At 49.1% G+C, this 27,720-nt stretch overlaps 1 protein-coding gene across 2 annotated transcripts in view; it reads left to right on the top strand.

Moving 5' to 3' along the window:
* Nucleotides 1–27,720, top strand: part of LOC138582748 (stress-70 protein, mitochondrial) — a 1,916,616-nt gene that overhangs the window by 1,068,086 nt on the left and 820,810 nt on the right. For both annotated transcript variants that reach the window (XM_069654348.1, XM_069654347.1), the window contains one exon: nt 6,287–6,496. In XM_069654348.1, the coding sequence (XP_069510449.1) occupies nt 6,287–6,496 (210 nt within the window). The remainder of the gene's footprint in view (nt 1–6,286; nt 6,497–27,720) is intronic.

The following is a 27,720-nucleotide window of genomic DNA, read 5'->3' as shown; positions in this document are numbered from 1 at the left end:
CCATACAGCCTCGGAAACCGCAGCTTCACTTATCCGTCTTGCCCTCTGTCTGGTCAACTGCTCCTGTTGGACAGTTCTGTGTATCCAACCATTCCGCTGTATTCTTCAGAGTCTCAAAAAATAGGGCTTTACTCTTATAGAACACCTTCAGTTTCAGTGGGTACATCAAAATTTATTTGTCGGCCGCTTCGCGCAGTCTCCTCTTGATCGCCCCTTAGTGCAGTCTCTGCCTCTGTACCAGTAAGGTGTAATCTGGGTACTCTGATGGACGCCGACGCTCTATAGCAGTTTCGGCACTATGCTTGCACTTTGCAGAGAAGTGGCCAGTTTCGCAACTGTTCATTTTGTCGCTGTGCACTATTTCAGCATGCATTTGAGTTACATGGCTTGTTCACGTTTGTTCCATCAACTGAAGAGGTTGATGAATGCAGTGAAGAGGTTTTTCTTCCCACTGCCCAGGTGGATTTCTTAGCCATACCACCAAAAAGAGTATGGGACTATCCTAATGTATGTTGTTCCCAGCCAGAGGCTGGAATGTGTCTCATCAACAGAAGCATGTCTGATTTTTTTTTTTGTGCGCTGGTGGGATGTTCTTCTGTAACAATGACATCATAAATTCTCAAAATGCTGAGTTTTTCCATGCAAATGGCATTTCTTTGTCAAACATTGGTGATGCTCTTTTGTTTGCCCATCTACAGGAGGCGTTGAAGAGTTTACTGTAAAAATGTGAGGAGGAAGCGAAAATAGAACACCCTATAAAAACCAAAAAAAAGGTGTTTCTCTAGAAGCACCTAAAAAATAAATAAAAAAAGACGAAATCCCTTACCCTGGTTGCAATGTATTCCCCCACGGCCGCACACAGCACGAAAGCCACATCCAGGGCATTTTTAGGATGGTGGGCACGGAAATGGGACTTTGGAGGCTAAGGGATTGCGCAGTAATATTTCTGGGTGTGGTGTCTATGCAGAGGAATGTTGTACAGAACTGATAGTGTTAAATGGGGAGCTCTTTAATGTGATTGGTGGATGCTTGTGTGACTATTTAACAGTACTCAATGAGGGCATGCTGGAAAGAAGATAGTGGAAAGGGAAGAAGGACTGTTCCTGGTTTACTGGGGCGCGACCCTCGCAGGACTTGGGAAAGCGCAAGTGCCACATACTAGCGTTTTCAGCATGCTGCCCATGGGAATGGGACAGTGGGGATTATCGGCACTGAGGGTGTGGTTCACAGGAAGGGGCGTTAATAACTTTCCCTGTTACTGTGCATAGTTAGCCGCGCTGACATGGTTGCCATTAATTGCAAAGGTAATGTAGCATAGCAGAATTGGTCCTAAATAAATTAAAGCTCAAAGCTATGTGGCCAGCTACACTCTTCTGAAAAGCTACAAACAGAATGTGGAGCAGTTCTGGGATGTGGCCTTTTGTAGGGCTGCTGTGGAGACCTTGCAACCAGAAAAGAGGCCTACATCGTCCAACCAAATACATACATGTGTAATGGGACATTGTGGCATGTTTGTAGGTGTGTACTTTCTCAATAACACTCTGTAGATTGATGAACATTGTACTTTTCCGTGTCCGAGAGCTCCAAATCGTGTCCGTAAAATAAGGGCCCACGTGCAGCATGGGTGCATTCGCATGGTGACATCGCGAATGTTCTTGATTAGAACGGCTGTCCGCAGGACGTGTTTTGGGCGGAATACTTTGTCCGCATGTGCATAGGTGTCCTATGCACACCGTTGAGATCTCTGGACTGATTAATAGTGCGACACACGTGCGCCAACCATTTTGGGACAAGCTGGGTGTTTGTAGGGTATAGCTGTAGGACGTGGGTGGGCATCTCAAACTACTTAAAGTTTGTCACAAGTTTCTTTGCATATGCTGGACAGGAGCGGTGTTATCAGGAGACAGAGGAAGAAATACGCATGCGTGTACTTGTGCAACGGTCAAACATCCGCGCACACAACTAATTTTAGGTGGTTCACAAGATGCAGACATGCCTCCATTGTGATCGCAGACAGGCCGGGCAGGTGCGGTGTCCATAGGACACCTCCCTTTTGCTTAATTGCGGTCATTCCCAGCAGTACTGTGTGCCACTGAGTCATAACAGGATTTTAAAAACAAAGGAAAAGCCACATATACACTCAGCAACAATTTACATATCAACTTTTATTTCCACACATTCATAGATACTATTAGGAAAGGGAAGGTGTAGCAGAAGTGGATAGTGTGGGGAATTAGGGATTTGTACAAGTTGGTCGTGAGGGCAGGAAGAGATTGGGTTATCATTGTAACGTCTCTGATCACACAGATTTTGAGGGGCTGGCGGGCTGTGAAATGGGGAAGGGGTACACGTGCAGGTCAGGCAGTGGTATTTTATTTTGTCCATAATATGTCCTTGTACGTAATCTTTTAAGGCAGAACAATTGTTCACCAATTCTTCCAGTTTGGCTTCCAGGCTGTCCAGTTTTCTATTTACAGACTTAGTTTTGTTTCCTGTGCCCGTAAGCTGTTGTGGAAGGGGGTGCCGTTTGTGCTCCATTGCTTTCCTTTCCAATATGTTCTCTTAAAGAAATAAAAATATGTTAGGTATACATGAAGCAATAAATATTAAATATTTTACGTTTCAGACTGCGGTGTGTACCAATGAGGTTACTATCCTAGGTCATTTAGTCATGAGGGAAATTCTCTTCCAGCCACTCTAAGGTGCTTGCCATTGCTGTGTAAAAAAAGAAACGTTATGCTTATCTACCATTGTATACTGCACCACCTGTGCAATTATCATACAAACTTTAATGTGCTTACTACGTTGTAGTGATGTTCTGGTCTTAGTACTTTCCAGTCCTTACTCTGGCCGTTCGTTCTTTGTTCCTATGTAAAGCAGCAGTGCAGTAAGATTGTTGAAGGCAGGCATACTCCTCCGATCTGTCACAACCCAAACAGGGACGTAATAATATGTATTTATTCTAATTTTGTTAATTGTTAATTTATAATGTGCTTAATACCAGCACGCGGCTTCTAAACGCGGGATCGGATTCGAACCTGTGTTGCGCCCCGCTGTCTTGCTTCCAAGACAAATGAGTTGCCCCTGAGCTATCCATCCTCCCCCTTTGTGCATCTTATTGTGTCTTGAGGGTTTGCAAAAGTTTAGCCGGTTGGTATTCAGTATTTCCCTATGTGAGGTGTACAAGATTGCGAGATGCTGCTCAGAGAACACACAGTGCAACTAGAGGAGTGTTATTTTTGTCAGAATCGGGCATGAAGTTTCCATACTTCTATTAGAGGTGATTTTGAAAGGTGGTGTCTACTCGCAGTAGCACATTCATCCCCCCAGTATCCCATCTCAAGGTTGCCACCACTATGTCATGATGAGATAGATACATGGAGTGGATGGATGCATATTGACAGAATGTACAATGCATCTTTTGCTCCCTTTGAGATCAAGGTTCCTGGGGCTGTGAAGTGATGATGCCCCACCCGGCCTGCAGAGCATTGCTTCCTCACTTGAAGTATGTTTAATGAAATTCCTCAGATGTTTCTTCAACTCAGGCATACCATTTCAAGCCTTTAGCCTATTAGTCATACCATTTACATTGAGCCTGACTAGTTCTCCTTTCTCTGTTATTTGAATTTCGGTTCAGAGTGGAAGGGCACAATCATAGCCAGAACTGTCTTCGAGTGAGTCATGTGGGATTGGAGGAGAGGGTCCAGTGTCAGCATAGTCACTGAGAGAGCGTCTGGGTTACCAAGAGCATTACCATCGTATACATGTGTTTCAACCTGAACAAAACAGATATTTGCTTTGTCCTGGAAACCTATTCCCGCGCTTTAAAGGGTCAGAAACCACCAGCTACTTCTTCAGGAATATTTACACAGTTGTCCCTTGCAATCCACATATTACAAACAGAGATATTAGCTTCATGGGACAAGGGAAGGTAACACAGATCCATGTTTTGGGATTGCCTATCCCGTAAGGGGTGGAGATTCACTCCCAGTGGGATTCAGCTTGCCCTGTCCCCTTGGGGGTGTTGGGTTTAGAGGGCTCACCTCCCTAGTCCTAAAGGGGAGAGGGGACGCATTCCCCGGATTTTTCAGACACCTCAATCTAGCTTGTAAGCCTTTATCCTTTGTTTCAACAGTTTTTAACAGTTTTGCTAGTGATTTAACTGTATGCCACATGTAGGTTACTTGGTTTTCTAGATCGCTCACCCTGGTTTTGACTTAGCCTGTTATGTTACTGTGCTTTCCTAAAGTAATTTACACGACGTCTGCTTTGCTCTAGAGGGCATCTATTTTCTGGGCCACTTAATGTATCCCCGTCTTCATTGATGTGAGCATTTTCTTGATGGTTTTGCCTCTATTCCTCCATGAAGTGGGCTGTGGAGGGTTCTACAAGGTCGTAGCATCACTTGGCTGCTCTGTCATGAATGTGTCCATGTTCTTTTGCTTTCCTTCTCTCCAATTTCCCCATCCCAGTGAAAGGACCCTGTGTGTGATTCAGTTCCTAGGTCTATGAAGTCTCCTAAAATGTAGAAGTATCACACCTCTCCCGCAACCCTGGACTTAAATCTTCTTTAAGTGTCCAGTTTGATAGTGCGTGCCTGATTCGTGGAAGGATCTGCCCTCTCTGGTTTCTCCTGAGACGGCCCTGGTTCCTTTCACATATGAAGTTACCACAGTGGCATCTTCAAGTATCAGTGCAGATGGACACGTGCGATTGTTACGATTTGCTACGTTCCTGGACTTTGGTTGCACCATGTCCTGGATATGCTCAACTGACCTCTGCTTTGCTTGGGTCCTGAGGCTCTTTGGACTTGTCCTATGCACTGGTTCACTTTCACTTGTTTCCTGGGGTGTGTACAGCATGGGCTAGAGAATCTACTGATGTGGTGCTAGTGGTTTGCTGCAGGTGGAGGGAGGCCCTGCTTGGGTTGACAGTCCCCGAGTGTTCCTGTGTTCCATCCTTCATGGCTAATCTCAGCTACTTTGTTCTATTGTCACATTGGGCCCCTGCAATCTTTAACAAGCCTCCAGCCTGGGTCTCCATCTGGATCCATGGTTGCAGATTTCTCCTGTGATTACCCCACCATTAAGCACCACCCAAAACCTGGAGCCAACATCCCTGCCTCTAATAGGGAAGAGGGGGACCCAACATAACCCTGGATCCTCTGTCCTCGGAAGGTGGGATGGTAGTGGGGAGGCAAGGGTTGATGTCGTTCTTTCTTATCTGGTCCTGCAGGTTCTCCTCAGAAATATTTCTTCACACCGCCACTCAATATTAACACCCATAGGATAGTGTCTAGCCAATCAGGTGGCTGGGAATGCGGACAGAATCAAACATTGACCAACCACATTCCCTCTTCCATCTGTGTGCCTCCCCCTGGCTCCTGCCATTTTTTCTGCACAATTCAACCGGTGCCCCATGCCCCTTTCCACCTTTCTCCACCCCCACCAATGTTTTGCTCTCGCCATCAGCGCCCTACTGTAGTGAATCCCTCCACCCCCTTCATTCTTCTCACTAGACTCTGAAGCGCACTCCCTCCTCATGGCTACGACAGAAATGGAAAAGGAACTAACTCCCTTGTCATGGCCATCTTGATTCGTAATTATTTTATAACTGAAATTGGGCGGCGTGAAAGTCACGGCTGCAATTTCCCTTAAAAAAACCTTTAGCAACCAGGAGGTTGGGTCAGTTAGGGGTCAGGCTGGCAGGTCACTACTGGCCCTGCCTGCCTCCACATAGCAGTGTTTATCGCTGTGTTATCTACCTGCAGGGCTGACTTATCCTGGCTCACCTGCCTCTCTATTGGGGTCAAAGAGCATTCAACTCCAGACCTGCTCTGCTTCCCATGCCCTCTGCAGTACTGCCTGTCTGCTGTGCTCTCGGCCCGGGCCTCAACTCCACCCTCCATGGGCCAGTCACCTCCCTGTCCGTTGGCAGCTCACTCCTTGCTGGCAGCACTCTCAGTGCTTCCTATTCCCAGTGCCTCCATTCACCTCCTTCCCGACCGATCGTCCTACAATGGTGGACATGGTGACAGTGGTGCCCTCATGGAGCCTAGCGAAAGATTCTGAGAGTATCTATCAGTGGTACATCTGTTCCACCACTTGTGTCTTCTGCATGAATTTCAGTTAAGATTTCTCTGCAGGATTTTAAATATTTTATGGGGTTCTGCCCAATCTCTCCAAGTAGCCATTGTTGCGTCCACCCGGCCTTTGATTGTCTTCTTGAAATGTATTTGATTTCTCTTACAGGTTCAGAATATTTTTTACTTTCCTATTTCTTGCAGACGGACATCAATTTACCTTACGTCACTATGGATGCTTCCGGACCCAAACATTTAAACATGAAATTGGCTCGCTCACAGCTTGAGGGAATAGTTGCTGACCTTATCAAAAGAACAATTGCACCTTGCCAGAAAGCAATGCAAGATGCTGAAGTCAGTAAGAGTGATGTTGGAGAAGTCCTGCTTGTTGGAGGAATGACCAGGATGCCCAAGGTACAATCGGTTTTCTCACATTTTGCAAATCATTTGACTCACATAACCTATGATTCATGTTTTGATGGTGTGGCATTAACATAACTATGCACTTCCATGGAGGTTTTGTGGGGCGGGCGGTCATGGGTGGACTGCCACCTTTATCTGGTAACACTGGGCGTTCAGTTGTGGGACAGGACGATGACATTAATTAAACTAAAAGACCCGTTCTCGGCAGAGATTACTTTGGCCACACTAGTCGCAGACGTGTCACAAGCGCAACAGGGAATTTGATCACACTGGGAACCGAAGGGCGTTGCCACAATAGGAGACTTGCTCACAGACACTGCCTTCACACCCTTGCGAGAGTTAGCAGACAGTACTGTCCTGTATCATGGCCAGTTTCTACTAGATCGAACCATAACGTGCATGATTGTATGCAGATGGCCCATGTTTCGGGAAAAAGTGGAGGCACACCACGTAATAGACACCTTGTATGACATTGCCGAAGGCACACAGACAATCTGCAGGCTGTATGCATTTCTCCTGATGAACAGACCCTCGACAGATGCTACCATTAGAGCTAGGTGTGAGGAAGAAATAGGTACCCTGTTTGAAGACACGCAATGGGCACAAATACTGCGTTACCACAAGAAAGTGTCCCGCAATGTGAGATTGCAACTGATCCAACTTTACGTATCGCGCCGAGCATACTTCACTCCCCTTAGGATCTCTAAGTTCCCTGGAGCTGCCGCACACCACAGTCGCAGATGTGAGGCCCAGGACGCTGGTATCTTACACATATTCTGGTCCTGCCCTACTATAAGACAAGACTGGGACAGCATAGCGGACAGAAGGCACAGAGGTAACCTGAACATACACCCTCTAACACCCGCAGCCAGCATGCTTGGATGCTTCACACACCCAAAAACGTATGCCCCGCTTCTAGGATGAAAGACATGGCGTTTATACTAGCTAACCACAGGATATCTATGACCTGGAAGGCCCTGAGGGGTCCCCACATAGAAGATGGTGGCGGGATCTCAGGAAATGGGCACTGGCAGAAGCATCTGCTTGGCGGCGAGTAGCGCACATAAGCCTCTCAGACACCAACGCTGGTATAGCAACATGGAACACGCTCACCCAATCCCTGTCTACGTCGGCAACACTGGGAAGTGAGATGGAACAGGCAACCCAAAAAACCAGTCAAACAGTCTAAGTAGTGGAGCATAACATGGGACGTGAGAGTTGAACGTTAGTACTACGGACAACAGCGGGAAGGTGTTTTTGAGGGAGGGAGGAGGGAGGGGGAGGGGGGAGGCATGTTGGGGATCTACAATGGGAAAGCTGGTACGTTCTTACGTTTTCATTGTGATAATATACGAAGATACCCTTAAACATACAAAATTCTCGATCTGTTTCTTGTGAGTACCATGTATATGTGCAATGTTAAAATCAATAAAAGTTGTTCCAAAAATAAAAACTATGCGCTTCCATCTTGGCCCTGACATCATTTCTATTCTGCACATGCCTAGAACAGGGCTACACTATTAATTGACTTTTACATAGTGTTACTGAGTTATTTAAGCAGTGGTATGAAAATGAATGCGACATAGTGATTGCAAACGGTTGAGTGTGCATGTCCTACTGTGAATGGAAACAGAACATTGTTTCTGTTCACATAAGGATATGGTGAGTGTTTCCATACTGCGAACCTCAGGATGAAATCCAGCATAAAGTCCAAAAGCTATCCTTTGTTCCTGCAAGTGTAAGTGGGTGGGCTATGGATGCAGCCATGTATGGTCATAGCTGCTTGTCTGTGTTGAGGAGCGAGTGCTGCAGTGACCAACGTCCAGGAAGAAGCCCACAATTGTGTTTACGGTAGTCCCCTATGATTGGATGAATGCATCCTTCATATTGGAAGGTGGCTCTGTGCTTTATGGAGGAAAGGGGACTAAGGAGTTGGAGTACAGTAGCTCGTAATGGGAGTGTGTTCATGGCTGTACTAAACTGTATGTTTTGTAAAAACCTGCTAAATGTTTTAATTTTTCTCACTGGTATTACTCCCCTTTTTCTCCCCAATGTGTCCCAATATAGTGACACCTCAGGGGCGCAACTCTTTGATGTACCCCTTGGGACCCTGTGCCTTTCAGGGGTAGGATATCCCAAAGAGAGACTGTTCCCCTGTGCAGGTAAATGTGACCAGTTAGCTAAGTCTTACTTTGCTTGTTGGCTTCTTACTTAATCTTTTTTGTAAACCACTTAATACCAGAGACCAGTTGCTAAGCACAGGACCAGGATTCAAACCTGTGCGGCTCTGCATTGCCTCCTTCCAAGTCAAACGTGTTGTCCCTAAGCTATCCTCCCGGCTCCCTCCTCTACATACCTATTTACCATGTACGTGTGTGGTTTTCTTGAGTTGGAAAACTGTATGCTGTTTCCCAAGGAATACCCTAGAGTCTCGCCTTGTTTTGGAAATCCACTATGTATTTCTCAGCTACATTTTGTTCCCTTTCCATCAAAGCAAACCGTTGTTCCATATTTCATGACCTCTGTCTGCAGTGTAGTTGAGAGCAGCAACTGTGAGCAGGACCAGATCAGGATGTTGAATGAGCAGGATGTTTTGGACCTCTGACTGTAATCCTGATTCTGTGCAATTACCCAGCATAGGAGCCTATGATGGTTTGAATGTGGAAGGCCCTAAGGGATTGGGTGGCCTCCAAAGGTTTAAAGGGATGCCCCCTTTTTTCATCGGAAGTAGAGTTTACACTCTGCTCCCAGGTTTCCAGTAGAATGTGACCATCTGCATCCTTACTTCGTCCAACTCGGGGATTGGTCTCAGAGAACAAGAAGAGACACCAAACTGAAGAAAGCGATGTGTAATCGTGCCAAAGCCAGCCTTGAGGTACGCAGGTGCACATGGACACTGGATATCTCAATACCAGAGGCAACTCGTGCTCCGTTATCCCAACCCAGTGGGCACAGACCTGTTGGAAGCCTCAAGAACTCCTCCACTTCCAGAGAAGACGTGTTGCTTTTCCCTCACCGACTTAACATGGAAGAAACAGCAGTATTGGACATTCTGAGCTATGGTAACTGATGGCGCCTCACGCCTATTGTCATTGATGCTAAAGAGACATAACGTCCTTTTCAAAGTGTTTTAAGCCTCTGCAGAGTGATTATTACCTGAACTGTATCCACTTGAATAGGAGTGTGCCTCCCATTACAGACCTGCAATGTCAGCTACTGCGCTCCGTTATGCATCTGTACTGTTGTATGCCTCTGTAAAGTGATATGTTGTGTAACTGTATTGTTGTATACCTCTGTGAAGCGCTCTGTTGCTTCTCAAATCTAGTGTCTGCGCTCAATAAATGCCATAATAATAATCTATAATTATAAAAGTGAAAATGTGTGAGTTTGTGACTTGGCGAAGCCTTGTTCCTTATACAATTCCACACTGTTTCACCAATTTGCACCAAATGTTGCATAGTTACCTGTTAGGACCCTCTGGACATTACTGGATACATGACGTTTGGACACCGCACCCCTTTCCCCGAATTTCAGCACCTTCACACATGAGACGGTTGCCTGAAATCGGCGAAACATCAATGTGGTCGTAGAAGTACCTACCAGTCTCGTCACGAGGAACAAAACTCAAGGTACCTATGGGACCTCCAAAACCACGTTTCAAGGCCCTAGTTGCACGGTTTCCGAGATATTGGCACCGCAATGAACTGCACCACGCCAGGGTGAGGCGAACAGTGGGGAGAGAACACAGAAGGTTCCAGTATGCAGCAATACACCAACCCTCGCCTCCCCCAACATCTGCTCAGGGGCATGTCAGCCAGCCACACACGCCCCTTTTCAGTGCAGTTTACTTCAGAGTGCAAAGCACATCAAACGATAAGCGAATCGGAACAGCGCCCTACAGAATAATTTATTTTCAACAATTGGTGAGTGTTATCATGTCTGTCCACAGAATCCGTTCGGGGAACAGGCCCTTTTTGCTAGTAATATGTAATGCTGAGCAGCTGCATTGTACCTCTTCGTCCGTTTCTCTTCTTCAGTCCAGCAGTTCCCCAAGTTGGTTGTCTGTTGCCCAGCTTACCTGTTCAGTGATAGAAATAAAAATGTGATGAGCATCAGCTGAAAGCAACTCCTGCTCATCTGGCGTCCCCCAGTAAGAGGAGCTACCTCTGGGGAAAACAGAAGCTACTAGATAGCATTCAGCAAATCTAACTTGTGCATTAGACCTTAAGATTGCTGTCCATTATTTATATTCCAGATGTTTCAAATACCGGTTTTGTGTATCGTTTAGCCGTCTTTATGCACATTCCCAAACCTACAGAGTTAATATCACGTAGGTATATTTGTATGGCAGCAGTTGGTCTGGCGAGTCAAAGGTTTTTCCTGGTAGCTGTTAGGGTCAAGCTAATCATCCACTCCTAGGCTGCAAGCAGGAGCTAAATAGCTCCCAGCAATTTCAAACTCTGCTGTGCAACATAGTTTTCTCAATGCAAACAGTTGTTTGAGAACTGAAAACTGTCACTGTTCAGTGGTGGAAGTGGGCGGGAGCAGTTGGGAGTGGTGCTCTTATACTCTTTTTTTCAATTATGTTTTACTGTTCCTATACTTTTATGTTAAAAAGAAAACGTTCCAGAATGGTTTTGTTTTAAAATAGGATTTTAGGAAGAAGTTGAAACTTGCACTTCAGTGCGCTGCACTGAATGTTGCCTGGCTGTGATCTGTGGGCGTGCTCTGACCCGCTGGACTGGATCCGGCAGAGGAGTTGCAGCTCCTGAGGACCTCGCCGGCGCTGTGACTGTGAGGCGCCTGTGGGCTTGTGGTCCGCGCCCCATCGCCGATGGTGGTGACTGCCTGCCCACCTGATGTAAGGAGAGCTGGTGCGGTGGGCTGAAGTTACTGGACAGGGGCTGTCCGCGGCGGTGCTGGGGACACGCCACGATTAGCCTGCATGTGGGCCTCTACAGCAGATTGACCCCTGCGCTGGAGCTGTGAGGATCGCTGTGTGGTCCGCCATTCAACGCGCTGTGACCTGCTCCCTGCGGGGGTGTTTTGCAGCCCTGCGCCTCGCTGCTGCACTGTGTGGATGCCGTTGCACGTGGTGGTGACTCAGGTGTTTCTGCTGGGATATCCTTGCTTCTGTTGCCTGAACTTTTGCAAGCTTTTGCGACTCTCCACACAGTGCATTCGTAGCAGTATTTGTGTGGGAGCAACATGCTGTGGAGCTGATTGCACACTGGACATTCCATTTTAGCAGACACCAGTTGGGATCTCGTGGTGCATTACTGGGGGAGGGTAGAGACAGTACCTTGGCTGCTCTCTGTGATCTGATGCGGCCCCTGGGAAGTCGGTGGAGCTAGCCTGAAATTATTACTGCATTGCATTGCTTGTTCCGATCAGCCTGTGTCCCTGTACTGCATAGCTCTGTGGCCAATTGATGGACACGTGTGTCTGACCTGTAGGCTCACTTCTTCAATTTGGTTGTTGCGCATGCCGGTGCCGGGATCTGCATGACATCTCCTTGGCATTCCTCTGTGGATGCGCTAGATTGCTGGCTCTCCCACCTTTTATTTTGAGGTATTGGTGTCTTTGTGGGGCACTCCCCCCTTCATCTTTCCACTTCTGGCCTGGCGACAACAGTCCTGAGCCATGACAAAGGGGGCCGCATCTAAGAAGAAGGGCCCAATGGACACTTATACCAATGCCCCTGCCAAATCCCCTGTCCCTGTGGTTGACCCTCCGGTGGAAGATCAATCCCCCTCTCCTATGACATCGCGAGAGGACCACCTGCTGGCGACAGTGCAAAATGGCTTTCTCACTGTAAATGTCAAGCTGGATGATATTGTTTCCACTATTGGCTCCCTGAAGTCGAAATTGGAAAAGGAGGGAGCTTGCATCACTGAGGTGGAGTCCAGAGTTGGTGCAACGGAAGATCAAGTTGCAAAGCATGGACGCAACATAGCTCATCTCCAGCAGGAGTTTAACAGAGTCTGGAATAAATGCGACGATCTTGAATCGCAGTCGCGCCGCAATAACATTAGAATTGTCGGCATTCCCGAGGTGGCCTTTAAGTGTCCGATGGAGAAGTTCATTGAGGATCTCCTCAAAACCCTGTTTGATCCCTCTGGATTCGCACAGCATTTCCTTGTTGAAAGGGTGCATCGGGTCCTAGCCCCGATTCCTAAGCCGGGCGCTCCTCCTCGGACCACTGTGGTAAGATTTCAAAACTATAGCGACAGGGACTTGATCCTGCGTATGGCCCGCGAGCATGGCAAGCTGCGCTATGAATCCACTGACATTCACATTTATCCTAATTTTGCGACGGCTGTGCTCTCTCGGCGCAAATAGTTGGACCTTGTCAAGAAGATGTTGAGGATGCGCCAGGTGCAGAATGCTCTGCTGTACCCGGCCATGCTCCATTTGCAACATGGTGGCAGGGCCCACTTCTTTGAAGAGCCTAGTAAAGCTATGTCATATATTGAAGCTAATATTTCCATCCCTTTGCCACGTAGGGACCGTGGCGGCTCCCAGCATTTGCTGGTGCTCCAGACACAATGCGTAGCGATTGATGCCTCCGGCCAGGCCCTGCTATCTCCTGGTTTCTATTTGTGTGCTGGGGGTCAACTTGCTCTCCAGGGTTCTACAGGGTTCAGAAAAGGGGGCTGCAAAGAAGAGCATAATTCAAGTCATTAAAGGTTCGCTTCTAGCATTTCTACTGTGTTACCGAGGCTAGCTGGCACCTGCTATACTGAATAGAATGCCTTGCTGCTTACTTCCCAAGGATATGTGAGGAAGGAAACCGGGCATATTCTGTCTGGGTTACTGCGTTATGTTTCAACATGTCTTTCGTGGCCTTGCGTTATGCACCAGTGAAGCAGAATAATATTTCAGCAAAGCAGTTTTTACATGAAGCAAAAGGCAATGTTAGAGAAAACAAAATGGCGATTTCAGTCACCTTAACATGGCCGCACTTTAGTTATGCTCGTGGCTACACCTTTCTAATACTAAACACATGAGGCGGTTGGTCTTCGGCCAACAAAGTACATTGCCTTCCGATCGAGGGGGTGTCTACTTTTTCTGGACTGACAAGCCGTCCTTTTGGCCCTATGCCAAACGCCTCATCCATACATCACATCCTCTTCTGACCAAGTATCTGAATCAGATTCTGAATCCTGCACACTATTGGTCTCATCTTCATTGTCATCAATATCAATTGACATTAATTCTTTTACTGTCTTTGATTCATCATTACCGTGAGTGCTTGCTTTAGTAGTGTTTTTTCTTTCCATCATCTGTACACATCCCTCACTAATTTCAGTGCATATTATGGGTAAGCAGTGTATGCAACAGCAACATGTCATCAATATTCCTAATACTGCTACTAGGATCCCAAATAATTTCCATCCCCATGATCGTAACACTTCCCAGAACCAGGAACTTATGTTTAATTCCCAACCTCCTTCAGGGGGGTGAAGGTCAGAGCTCAAAACGTGCAACTTTCTTATCGCTTCAAAAATCATGGGGGAGGAGTCACTTACAAATACGTAACACGCTGATCCCACAATTTTGCAAGCACCACCGCGATCAACCAAAATTACATCAAGAGCCATTCTATTCTGGAGTCACATTAATCTAATTCCTTTTCTCCTCTAGGGTCATGTTATATAGTATATCTGTCGTTCAATTTATTGTTTCTTCTAATATTCTGGACAATCATCTTATATTGTAAGAGTTTATTGCTTGGCCCCAGAATGGTATGAATGATTTTGCTATTTCTCCAGCATGGGGTCTGGCATGGATTCACATGCTCATGAATATTCCCCGTCGTCAGGCTGGGAATCCTCGGTAAAGAAAAAACCAGTATCAGTTTCGTTTCTGATCTGTCTTTCGTAGTAATAACCAATCACTGGTCTCTGCGTCATACTGACCACAGCCAATGACTGCCCTCTACCTAAGCACCGCCTCTGGCAGCCATCTTCAGATTTTTACCGCACGTTCATGTGTTGGGATCCTCGTGCTATTGCTCTCGAGCGTTAGTGCTATTTTTTCACGTTTTTTCTCAAAAACTTCGTTTTTTCGGTCAGAAGAGCCTCAAGCTCCACCGATTCTCCATCCGATCAACGGGGACCCGTGTCGGATTCGCCTGCGCCCCTCAAGGGTGAAGATTTCGTCGAGCTACGCTTTTGGAGGACTCCAGAAGTTTCTCAGGCCCGGTCATGGCCCAGGAGAAGGGGAGCTAGACGCCCGGAAAGCTGTTCAGGGTCTGCCCTGGATGTCAGCTGCAGAACGTCTTCAAGGAGGACGAACACTCTTTTTGTCTTTACTGCCTACATGAGGACAAGACGCACGTGGAGAAGGACTGTGCGTGTTGCGGCAACATGTCGGAGCGGACCATGAAGGACCGCCATCAACGTCTCGCCAACTGGCTGGAAGGGAAGAGCCCGTCCGGCGAGAAGAAGAGGAAGAAAGCCGAGCGGTCTTCTAAGACCTTTGAGGACGCCCCGGCGACGGGGGTCCAACATAAGGCCAAGCACCGCGAGTCCGCTGGCACCGGGAGCGCCGAACGGTCGGGCTCTACGGGCGCCAGGCAGGGCGCACCCTCCCCGGCACCATCAACCACGAGCCAACGCTCTGGGTCGGGCAAGAGGAAGGCCGAGCACCCGGCGAAGCTCCCGGAGAGGCCCCGGTCGAGCTCGAAGGCGGAGGGGGAGCGAGGCAGTGTCCCCCCCTCAAGGATAAGGCGGTGAGCGCACCTAGGGTGGTGAAGGCCTTAATCCATCCGGCCAAGCCCTCTATCGAAACTGTCGCGGCGGCCCTGGCTCAGCCTGTGGAGGCTACACCAGTGGTGGCGACCTCGGGGCTCAGAGTCTCCCTGCCACCTCGGAGGGAGTCCTCTTTTGTGCCCATCGATAGGACCCCCGTGAAATCCCCCGTGGGGAAGAAAAAGGGGGGGCAGGGCGTCGTCGTAGATTCGGCCTCAACCTCGGAGGAGGAGCTGGTCGAAGTCTTAAGCCACGGCCTCGGCGTGGAAGAATACCGGCCCGTCGAGATGGATCCCGACGCAGGTGACGACGACATCGTCGAGGGTACCGACGGGGCCCCTGATCGCCCGTCGGATTCCCCTCTGCCAGCGCCGCGAGACAACTCGGCGGCCATTTTGTTGGCTATACAGTCCTTATGCTCAGAGATAAGGACGAGACTACCGTTGCCGACGGAACCTCTCCCGTCGGGGGACCCAGAACCGGGACCTTCTGGTGTTCCCCCTACCAAGAAAAGAAGGATCCACCCTCCGCCTCCTTTTCAGCCGTCGCGCCCCTTCCAGCCCTCCTCCCCGTCCACCCGAGGGGATGATACGGGGACTGACACGGCAGCGACGGGTACGGACGACGAGGTATACGACGAGGATGTACCGTCGTCGCCTCCCACCAGGGCTTCTCCGCCCGACGAGATTGGATCGTTCCACTCCATGATCACCAGGGCATCCGAGCTTTTCCAACTCTGCCCTGAGGAGAAGAAGAAGGAAGGTTTCCTTTATCAGCGGCGCGAGGCCAAGAGGAAGACGGTCCTCTCAGTGCCTCTATTGGACGACATTTGGGATGAGGGCCTCACCCTCCTCAAGAACCCTTCCACGACGCCAGCTAGAAGAGACCGGTACGAGAAGAAGTACCGGGTCCCGGACACGGCCCCCCTGTGCCTCCGGGCGCAGCCTACCCCGGACTGCGTCGTCTCCGCGGCGGCCAGGAAAAAAGCGGGGGGGGGGGTGCGGCCTCCACATCGACTTCCCCACCGGACGGCGAGGGAAAGAAATTGGACGCTATGGGACGCAGAGTCATCTCGTCTGCGGCAACGACGATTAAAGCGGCCAACGCCTTGGCTATCGTGGCCCGCTACGACAGGGAGCTCTGGTACAACCTGGCTCCCCTACTGGACTTCTTGCCGGACGACAAGAGGGCAGAGGCCCTGGAGATCCTGCAGGAAGGTGAGGTGGCTTCGGACCACGGCATTACCGTTGCGACGGACATCGCCGACACTGGGTTCCGCCAGTTGGGCAACGGCGTTTGCCTTAGGCGGCGTGGATGGCTCAAGGCTACGGACTTCCGTCAAGACGTTCAGACCAGAGTCCTGGACATGCCCTTCGATGGGAACAACCTGTTTGGGAAAACAGTGGACGATTCCTTTCAGGCCATTAAAGCGGACACCGAGACGGCCCGGGCCCTTGGAGTTCTGCAACAACGATGGACGCCCTTTCGGAGCAGCGGAGGCAAGGGCGCCTCCAAAAGTTCCGGCGGCAGTTTCTCCACCTACCTTTAAGCGGCCCGCTCGTTGGCTCAGGAGGCCCACAGAGGACGAGGCAAGTCTGGCGGACTCCGCCGTCGTCGCCAAGGAGGTCAAGGCGGCAAAGCCTCGTCGAAGCAGGATTGAACCGACCGTGGGGTCGGGCCCACACCGAAGCACCCCGGTGGGAGGCCGGCTGGCGAGCTTCGTCAGCGTGTGGGAGTCCATCTCCACCGACCGTTGGGTGCTGGACGCCTTGGCCCGGGGCCACGCGCTCGAGTTTCAAAGAAGGTGTCCGCGCGTCCCCCCCGTGGCCAGGAAAGAACTTCACGTCCCTCAACTTCTCCTGGAGGTAAGGGCGATGCTCAGGAAGGGCGCCATCGAACTCGTCCCAAAGAGGCTTCGGGGCTCCGGAGTTTACTCGAGATACTTCCTCGTGAAGAAGAAGACGGGGGGATGGCGCCCCATCCTGGACCTGCGACGTCTGAACAAGTTCATCAAGGCGCAAAAGTTCCGGATGGTCACCCTCCAGCACGTCCTGGGTCAGCTGGAGGAAGGAGACTTCCTGTCGTCGTTGGATTTGGAGGATGCCTACTTCCATATTCCCATCCTAAAGGGGCACCGAAAATTCCTCAGGTTTGTGGCCCAAGGGCGTCACTACCAGTTCAAAGCCCTCCCCTTCGGACTACGGTCGGCACCCAGGGTATTCACCAAGTGCCTTGCACCGGTGGCGGCGCAGCTGCGCCGCGAGGGGATCCACGTCTACCCCTACCTGGACGACTGGCTCATCCGAGCCAGGACGAGGGAGCTCGCCGTGGATCACACGGCAAGGACCGTCCGACTTCTCACGGACCTGGGATTCTCCGTGAACTACGCCAAGTCTCACCTGGTACCCGCGCAAAACGCACTGTTTCTGGGAGCGAAGCTCGACACAGTGTCTCTTCTGGCCTCCCCGTCGGAGGAAAGGACCAGGTCCATCCTGGGCAAGGTACAGCGGATGTTGGTTTCCGACGCGGCCAAGGTGAGGTCCAGCAAGTCCCTCCTCGGAATGATGTCTTCCTGCATCTACCTCATTCCCATGTGCAGGCTCCGGATGCGCCCGTTGCAGGAGTTCCTGGACGCGCGCTGGATCCAAACGACGGGCAGCTTCGAGGAGAGGATCACACTCGACGAGAGTTTCCGCCGAGCGGTCCGGTGGTGGGGCAACCGCACGCATCTGACGGCGGGCATGGACTTCCAGACCCCAGACCACCAGGAGACAGTGACCACCGATGCCTCCCTGGAAGGGTGGGGAGCGCACACCGAAAATCTGCACGCGAGAGGCCTTTGGCTCCCGACGGAGAAGTCCCTCCATATCAACGTCCTGGAGCTCCGTGCAGTGTTCTGGGCCCTCAGGTCCTTCCTTCCGTCCCTCAAGGGCAAGGTGGTGAGGATCTTCACCGACAACACCACCACCATGTTTTACATCAGGAAACAGGGCGGAACCAGGTCCCCAGCGCTGTCCAAGGAGGCGCAGGACCTGTGGCATTGGGCCGTCGCCCAAAGGATGTTTCTGGTGCCGTTTCATCTGGCAGGGATAAAAAACACCATCGCCGACCCACTGAGCAGGGAGCTGCGCTCGTGCCACGAGTGGGAACTATGGCAGGATCTAGTGGATCGCCTCTTCCGACGGTGGGGCACACCCCAGATCGACCTGTTCGCGACGGCGACGAACTCCAAGTGCCGGAGGTTCGCCAGCAGGTTTCCCCAGGCGAGGAGCATGGGCGATGCCTTCTCGTTCCCCTGGGAGGGCCTGTTCCTCTACGCTTTCCCTCCTTTGCCACTGCTAATCCGGCTTGTCAACCAGCTCAAGAGGTCACGGTGCAGGATGATCCTCGTCGCACCTGCGTGGCCGAGGCAGATATGGTTCCCGGACCTTCTGGACTTGTCAGCGTCCCCGCCAATCAAGCTGCCGGTGGACGCGGATCTTCTCTCCAGGGAAGGAGGCGCCATCCTCCACCACGACCCGAAATCGCTGAACTTGCAGGCCTGGCTCCTGCAGCACTAGAGTTTGGAGGATACGACATACCGGCCGACTGCAGAGAGGTTCTTGCAAAGGCCAGGGCGTCCTCGACTCTTAAATGCTACGGACACAAATGGAAGAGGTTCTCTGTCTGGTGCCACGCACAGAAGATTAACCCTCTACGGATTACGGCTCCCCAGGTACTGCCGTACCTGCTGACGCTGGCCAAAGCTGGACTGGCACACGCGTCCATCAAGATTCATCTTGCTGCGATCTCCCGATACACCAGAACCACGGGCCAGACGTCCTTGTGGTCTCATCGTCTGGTGAAAGAGTTCATGAAGGGACTGTTCAGATCGTTCCCGCCAGTGAAGGCTCCGGCCCCGGCGTGGGAGCTCAACGTGGTGCTGACCAAGCTCATGGGACCTCCGTTCGAGCCTCTGCACTCGGCCCCGTTGAAGTTTCTGTCGTGGAAAACAGCGTTTCTTGTGGCCATCACCTCCGCACGACGGGTGGGAGAGATCCAGGCCCTTTCATGCAAGGCCCCGTACTTGACTTTTCACGACACGAGGGTAGTGCTCAGGACGCACCCCTCCTTCATGCCCAAGGTACCGTCGGACTTCCATCTCAACGAACCCTTGGTGTTGCCTGTGTTCTTCCCGTCGCCTTCGTCGCCGGCTGAGAGGACTTTGCACTCGCTGGATGTGGCTAGAGCGCTGAAGTTCTACGTGGACCGCACGAAGTGTTTTCGGAAGACGTCACAACTCTTTGTGAACTTTGGACCTGTCAATCAGGGGAAGGCTCTCTCGAAGGCTTCCATTTCCAGATGGCTCTCCGGCTGTATCATGTACTGTCATCGGTTGGCAAACCGACCGCTGCCTGGCCGTCCGAGAGCCCATTCCACCAGAGCGATCGCAGCTACCACGGCGTTCCTTTCTGGTGTGCCCCTGCTGGACATATGCAGGGCTGCTACGTGGAGGTCGACGCACACCTTCACGAAATTCTACTGCGTCGATCGGGATTCCAGGGAGGAGTCCAGGGTCGGCCAAGCAGTGCTGCGCAACCTGTTCGCCTGAGGTGAGCCTGGTGAGGAGGTAAGATGCTTAATGTTGAGTTTGATGTACTGCTTAATGTTGAGCCGTTGCCACCTCCCGTGGTTGTGCATGTGTGTACTGCTATGTATTCTTTATTCATGAGCATGTGAATCCATGCCAGACCCCATGCTGGAGAAGGAACAAGTTACTTACCTGTAACTGTTGTTCTCCAGCATGGGTCTGGCATGGATTCACATGCGAACCCTCCCGCCTACCCCTCTGCGGCTCTTCACTTGGTCATACTGCCACTTCACGTGCTTCCAAATCTGAAGATGGCTGCCAGAGGCGGTGCTTAGGTAGAGGGCAGTCATTGGCTGTGGTCAGTATGACGCAGAGACCAGTGATTGGTTATTACTACGAAAGACAGATCAGAAACGAAACTGATACTGGTTTTTTCTTTACCGAGGATTCCCAGCCTGACGACGGGGAATATTCATGAGCATGTGAATCCATGCCAGACCCATGCTGGAGAACAACAGTTACAGGTAAGTAACTTGTTTCATCCTCTACAATCAAATCTCCTTCATCATTTCGTCGAGGTCTTGACCTGGCCAATTTGGCTATGTCTGCTGTTCTTGAGAGGAATACCCCAGGGAATAGGAAGCCTAAGTAGCAAGTACCTCCCCAGTTTATAGGTAACCAGCGATACACTTTTTCTCCACATATAAAATAAACAGTATCTCCTACATAAATTGGTTCTACCTCCTTATTAAGGAATGCTATCTATGTTCATGCATCTAGTGAATGTTCCCACCAAATAAGAACCCTTCTTTCTCAAACAAAAGGGGACAGAGCGTGGACTATAATTTACGGTATAGCAGTGGTCTTCAAACTTTTTTGGCCTGGGCCCCCCCTGAGCAAAGTTTGGGCAGGCCCGGCCCCCCCAAAAGTGCCAGATGGACAGTATGTATAAATCGCTATGAACTTTTGCGTGCCATCACCACATCCTATTCCCAGTACAGACCCTGGGCTCTCCCCACCCTACTCCCAGTGCTGCCGCCCATCCTGCTCCCACCACAGTCCCAAAACACAAGCATACACACATCCATACACATTTAAATAAAAAATAAATCGCCATAAACGTACCTTCTGTAGGGGCCTGCGTGTGGTTGCTAAAATGCCCCGCTCCAGGTTGCTCTGCCCGTATGTGCGAGGAGGCGCAGGAGCACCCCCTTGCACATACATACATGCAGGGCCTCAGTCAGCATTTCCAATGAGCTATGCAAGGCTGACGAAGCAAAACTCCCCCAGCGTTGCATGGCTCAGTGATCATGTACAGCTGGGGAACTGAACTGTCAAAGGCAAACAGTGGGCCTCATTACGAGGTGGGCGGTAAGGGATTACCGGCACCGGTAAGGGCACCAGTGCCGGTAATCCCTTACCGCCTTACTACGAGTTCCCTTTGCGGGTCCTTCCGTAACGCCTGGTTTTTGCAGGCGTTAAGGACGGGACCCGCAAAGGGATACCAGGGTCAATAACGGTACCACAACTTGTGGTACCGTTATTGCCACCTTCCCATTGAGCCCTATGGGGGCTCAAATGGGAATGGGGAATGGCCCTGGTGAATGGGGAATTAACGGTCCCTCCGACCTCGGAATGGACCGGTAATTGCTCCATTCACCAGGCCGGAGTTGGAACGAGTTTGGAGGCAGCCATGCAGCAAATAGCGGCATGGTTACCTCCAAACTCTTAATGAGGCCCAGTGTTTCCCTTTGACAGTTCAGCCAGCCTAGGAGCACTCCCTCAGCTGGAAAAAGCAGCTCAGAGAGTGTCGGCTCCTCTATAATGGGTGAGGGGGCCAGTGGGTGGACGCCCCCTCACCCATTATGGAGGAGCCGGCAGGCTTGGACTGGCCTATAGGGCAATAGGGCGATGACTGTACCAAAAATGCTAGTGTAGGCCAGTCAAAATGGGCCACTTTTTTGGAAAATGTGGGCCAGTTTGAGGCGTTACTTCACTATGCAGCTAGTAGTTTTGACCATTGTTGCTGAATAAATATTCTTTAAATATCACAATGTGTTTACATTTCAACAAAAAACAACCCCTTGGGTACTATTCAAACAGTCTGTGACTAAAGGACTGAATATCCATTTGCAACTGCTGGCCATTTTTTCATTGGTGCCCAAGACCGTTTTATGCTCCAGTCTGACCATGTGAGCTGCCCCCTCCCATTTCCTCCAATCTAAATCCTTTTTTTTTACATTTCATACTGAGCTCTGGCGCCCCCCCCCTAGGATTTCATAATGATCTCTTCAAATTCATTCATGTTTGTTCTGTCTAGTTGACCAGTTTCACTTTCGTTCCATTTTCCATAATATAATGCACTCAAAGAAGCGTAACATGCAGAACTCAATGCCAGGGGCTGCACATACCAACCAATCCCCTTATCACCATGCTGTGGCAAGTGGGCACAAACCCAACAATTTTTTTTTCTTAATATTGAGTGTGTCATATTCATTATTAGCAGTAATGTGTTATTTCCATAACCTTCCCTGTGTCTTTCTTCCATTGGGGACAAGGTGTAAGTAATCACATGAACCGGGCTTTCAGTAGTGGAAATGTTCCTAACGGGCAAGAGCACTTCTAACGGGTGTACTTCTTCCAAGTACCATAATACCAGTACTGTCATTATTGGGGCCAATATAATCATTATACACATTATTATCGTTAAGCTCAGCATACAATTTTTCTGACCATTTCTTTTTTGTAACCTTCTATGCGCTATGTTTAACTCATTATCAGCAGTGGTGCAGGAGGGGGCAAAAGTTGGTTCTGGCATTCTTCTTTCTCGCTCCTTCTTCTGCAGTGTTCATCGTGAATATCTCTCCTCGTTGCACTCGTTCGAATGTCAATAAGTTCGATAATTGTCCACAGTCTATTCTGCCAGTTCTTAGTAGCCTGGATTGCTTATACGTTGGTCAAGATCTCTGTGCACTTGCATTCCAGAGCAGTTATCAATTGCCTTCGTACCATGTGCGCCCCGTTCGTTCGCACAGGTTCAGGACACATGGATTTTATGTTCGCACCGAGGAGTCTTGTTTTTGGGCTGTCCGATTTGCACAACCCTCACGCCGCTCTCCTCTAGGCCTCCGGTTCCCATTTCATCCGCCATAGGAAACAGAGGCATCGAAGATCAAAAGGAAGGAAGATTTGATCACTCCTTTTTCCGGTTTTGCAAATTATACCGCCTTCCTCCTGGTATCGTGTGATCAATGAATAGTGCAGATGCACTTCCACACTCAAGTTCAGAGTCAGCTTGTGGCGCAATGACTGATGATGGCGGGCGCCCAAGTGATGATGCAAATTTCGTTTCAGGCTGTGGTGCAACAATAGATGGTGGGCGCCAGAGCGGTACACGTTTTGTGTCTGCCAGCAATGATGCAGGGTCTGCTGGACAATGTTGGGGCACTCTTTGCCCTTCCTCTTTCACAGCAATCTCTCCAGGCTTTGTTTCAGAATCAGACAGATTTTGTGGCAAAGAACTGGCAACCGTCTCTTTTGTTTCCTGGACCGCTGTCTCTTTTTGGTCATCTTGATCAGTCAGTTTTTCAGACGGTGATGGGACCTTTTTAGCGTGCGTCACATGGATCCACGCTTTCCTTCCATCCACACGAATTGCCGTTTGCGTAGTTAGGAAGATCAAATAGGGTCCACGGCACCTTGGTGTAAGCGATGTCTTCCGCTCAAAGTTCTTAATGAGGACCCACTCTCCGGGTTCCAATGCATGTCCCGGACCAGTGTATCTTATTGGTAATGCCTCCTGCACCTGCTGATGAATCAAACGCAATTTTTGTATTAACAGATTACAATAAATGCAGAGCACAGGGTATTCGAGCTCCCGCAACCGTTTTGGCTGCGGTGCACACCGTACATTTGCTGGCCTCCCCATCACAATTTCATAGGGGGAGAGCCCAGTTCTTGCCTGCACAGATGTATGCATACACAGTAACGCAATTGGTAATGCGTCCACCCAGCTTAACTTGTTTCCTGCGCATATTTTGCTTATTTTGGACTTCAATATGCCGTTGTGGCGTTCAATAAGACCGGCACTCATGGGGTGTCTAGAACAATGGAATCGCTTATCGATCTGGAGACCTGCACAAATCTGTAATATTACTGCGCCCACAAAATACGGACCGTTGTCTGACCATATGACACGGAGCAAACCAAAACGGGAGAAATACTCCTTCAACATTACTTTTGCAGTGCTCATGACAGTACAGTCTTTTAGTGCGTATGCTTCCACCCACTTACTGAATGCACATATGACTACTAGGACATACTTCACGTTTTGGCATCTCTCCATCTCTATGAAATCAAAATGGATTACCTCAAAAGGCATAGAGGGAGGGCCGAAACTTCCTGTGGGAGTTACTGTTCCCTTCCCCACATTATGCTGTAGACACGTAAAACAGATATGCACCATCCTCTCTGCATTTTTCTTTATGTGCGTGTTCTCCCATACTGTGGCTAGATGTTGGACTATTTTTTTGGCACAAATATGAGTGGGGCTGTGGGCCATCGTGACCATTGCAGTTACATAGGAATTGGGCAGCATCCAGTTTCTACTCTTCTTGTCTACCCAGCAACCCTCCAGATCTAATTCAGCATAGCCCTAAGCTCATCATTGTATTTCATCCGCAGTGGCTTCTGCCTTCATCTCTTTGACAGTGGCAGTTCCATTCTCTATCATGCAGGGCACTTCCTCTGTCTGTACTGTTAAAATTTAGGTATTCAGGTCAGTGGCAGTTTGTTTTGCAATCCTGTCTGCAAATGCGTTTCCTTCTCCCACTTTGCATGTTACTTTTTTATGTGCCTCGCATTTCACTATTGCTAGGTGCTTTGGACACGTAAGTGCAGACAGCAATCGTACAGTCAAAGGGCCATGTTGAATTCTGGTTCCATGTGTGGTTAAGAAACCAGTCTCAGCCCAAAGTCGGCCAAAGTTATGGACCACACCAAAGGCGTATTGGCTGTCAGTATATATGTTTACACTCAGATTCTCAGAAATCTCACAGGCTCTGGTCAAAGCTATTATCTCCACCGCTTGTGCAGAGTTGTAGGGGATTCTTTTACTCTCTACAATACTCTTTAACGTAGTAATAGCATAGGCAGCAGTTGATGTGCCATCAGGTAATTTAAAACAGGAGCCGTCACAAAACAGTTCTCCATCTGGCTCTTTTTGTGGGGTATCTGTCAAATCAATTCTCCCCCTTCGTTTCTTCCTCAATAACCATTAAGCAATCATGGGGAGGTGATTCATTTACATCGAGTTCTTCCGTGGGCAGTGGCATTAATTCTGCAGGATTCAAAGCGCTACACCTCATAATTTGGATGTGTGGTGCAAAGAGGACAATCTCATATCTAGTCAATCTAGCAGAGGTGAGGTGTTGCGTCTGCGTTCTATTTAGTAGAACATCTATGGCATGTGGCACCATCAAAATTAAGGTGTGCTCCAATAACATTCCTTCAGTTTGTTTCACTGATATCACTGATGCAGCAGCCGGTGCAACAGCTTGCAAACACCTTGGTAGTGCGCACGCTACAGGGTCCAGCGCGGAAGAAAAATAGCCGCATGGCCTATTTCTTCCACCTTCTCCCTGTGTCAAAACGGACAACGCACAGCCTTCGCTCTCATGCACAAACAATCTAAAAACATTTTCATAATTTGGTGTGCCCAAAACTGGAGCAGAACACATTGCAGTTTTGAGCAGATCAAATGCTCTCTGACATTCTTCATTCCACTGCAAAGGCATCACAACATCCTTCTTTGTCAACTCCACCATTGGCTTCACAATCAATGCAAAGTTCACGATCCACTTCCGGCAATAGGAAGCCATGACTATTATGGCTCTGAGTCCTTTCTTTCTGTGTTTTTGGAATAGGCATACCAGAAATGCTTTCTATTCTTTCTGGCGTCCGTCTTCTCCCTTCTTTCGAAAGTAGGTAACCCAAATAAGTCACCTCCTTTCAAGAATATTGGAACTTCTTTAAACTTGCTTTATGGCTATGCGCTGCTAAGTGGGTTAATAGTAAAGCAGTACTCATTTTACAAATCTCCTCTGTATCTGTAGCGATCAATAAATCATCTATATATTGTAACAATACACAACCTGCCGGTGATTCTAGCATATCTAATTGTTCTTTCAATGCTCTGCTGTAAATACTCAGACTCTCTGTGTAGCCCTGTGGAATGCGTGTGAATGTGAATGATCGTCCTCCTAGTGTGAAGGCGAACAAATATCTGCTTTCCTTGTGTACTGGAATGCTGAAAAACGCATTCTTCAAGTCAATAACACTAAAGTACTCAGCCGAGGCAGGAATCATTGTCAAAATTGTGGTGACGTCTGGAACCAATGGGAATTGGGGATCTACTACCTTGTTTTTGTGCACGCAGATCAATTATAAAATGATACGGTACCTCATTACCTCCTTTCTTATACACCGGGAGAATTGGACTGTTACATGTACTACCTGTAATCTCTTCAATCACCCCCAATTTTACCAAATCAGAAACAATACTTTTCAATCCTTTCTCTCCTTCTGCTGAAATTTTATACTGTGGAATACGCGGTAAAGTTACTCCTTCTTTCAAAGCAATTTTCACTGGTTCTATCTTCAAACATCCCACATCATTGTCATTCATTGCCCATATACAAGTTGGCACCTCACTCAATTCTCCTGGCAAAGGTTTGGACACGAATTCAGATACCAGTACATTCTGTGGTGAAATGGTCAAAAATACTCCATCTGGTGTACAGTGGATAACTGCACTTAGTTTTTTCAATAAATTTAATCCCAAAAGATTCTCTCTGCAATTCTCTGTTAAGAGAAATGGACAATATTCCGTGAATGGGCCTAATGTCACTACTACTGGCTGGGACACTGGATTTATCACCGGGGTACCTGCAAACCCTACTGAAATATTCCTCTGCCCTGACAGTGGTATTTCCGGAACCAAGTGATGGCCTATTGAGCACTTTTGCGCCCCCGTATCTACGAGAAAGCTATGCTCTCTATTCCCGACTTTAATTTCTACGTAGGGTCCTTTCTGATTCACGGGAATAGGCACTGGTTCCAAACCCTGTCCTGGGCTGTCCTGCTGGGGAAACAACACATCATCTGATGTGTAATCGCTGCTGTTATTATAGTACGCGTTTGCTCATGTGTCAAAAACGTTCCCGCTCCTTCCTCTATTCCCATTCTGTGCATTTTGATGGCTCTGATTCTGAGTAGAGGTTTGAATTTGAGCTTGGTTCTGATTTTGGGCACCATTCCCTTGACTATTTTGGTGCTGCTGCATGTTATTTCCATCATGCCCATTTGCTCCTGGATGCCCCCTATGCTGTCTTCTCTGGCCATACCCATTTCTATTTTGCAAGTGTGGACATTGCGCTCGCCAGTGACCTTGCTCTCTGCAATACGCACACTGATTCAATCCCAGGGGCCCTCCATGCATGTTCGAATTACCTCCGCCTTGGTCGTTTCCTCTACCCCTATTGTGTCCCGCTACTTTTTGGAGTAGCACCCTCGTTTTCAAATTCGTTCTATCCTTCACCTCTTTCTCTCTCTCAGCGTTCACTCTGTTCTCATATTATTGGGCCATATGTAGTACTTCACTTAACGTTTTTGCTTGCCATGCACTTTCCAATGTCATTATTAAGTTTTGAATTGGAAGTATTAACCCTCTCACATATTTGTCAACAAATAGCCTTTTTCCCGCTTCTGTGCTTACATCCTGTCCACTGAAATCTGTGAATACTTCCTCAAATCTATTAAAATAATCTGTGGCTAACTCATTCTTGCCCTGAACGCATGCAGTCAATTTGTCCCATTGAATTCTTTTTTCT

This window comes from Ambystoma mexicanum, chromosome 3q (genome assembly GCF_040938575.1).
Source record: "Ambystoma mexicanum isolate Mex_15411 chromosome 3q, UKY_AmexF1_1, whole genome shotgun sequence".
Classification (NCBI taxonomy): domain Eukaryota; kingdom Metazoa; phylum Chordata; class Amphibia; order Caudata; family Ambystomatidae; genus Ambystoma; species Ambystoma mexicanum.
This window is presented reverse-complemented; position numbering and strand designations above follow the sequence as displayed.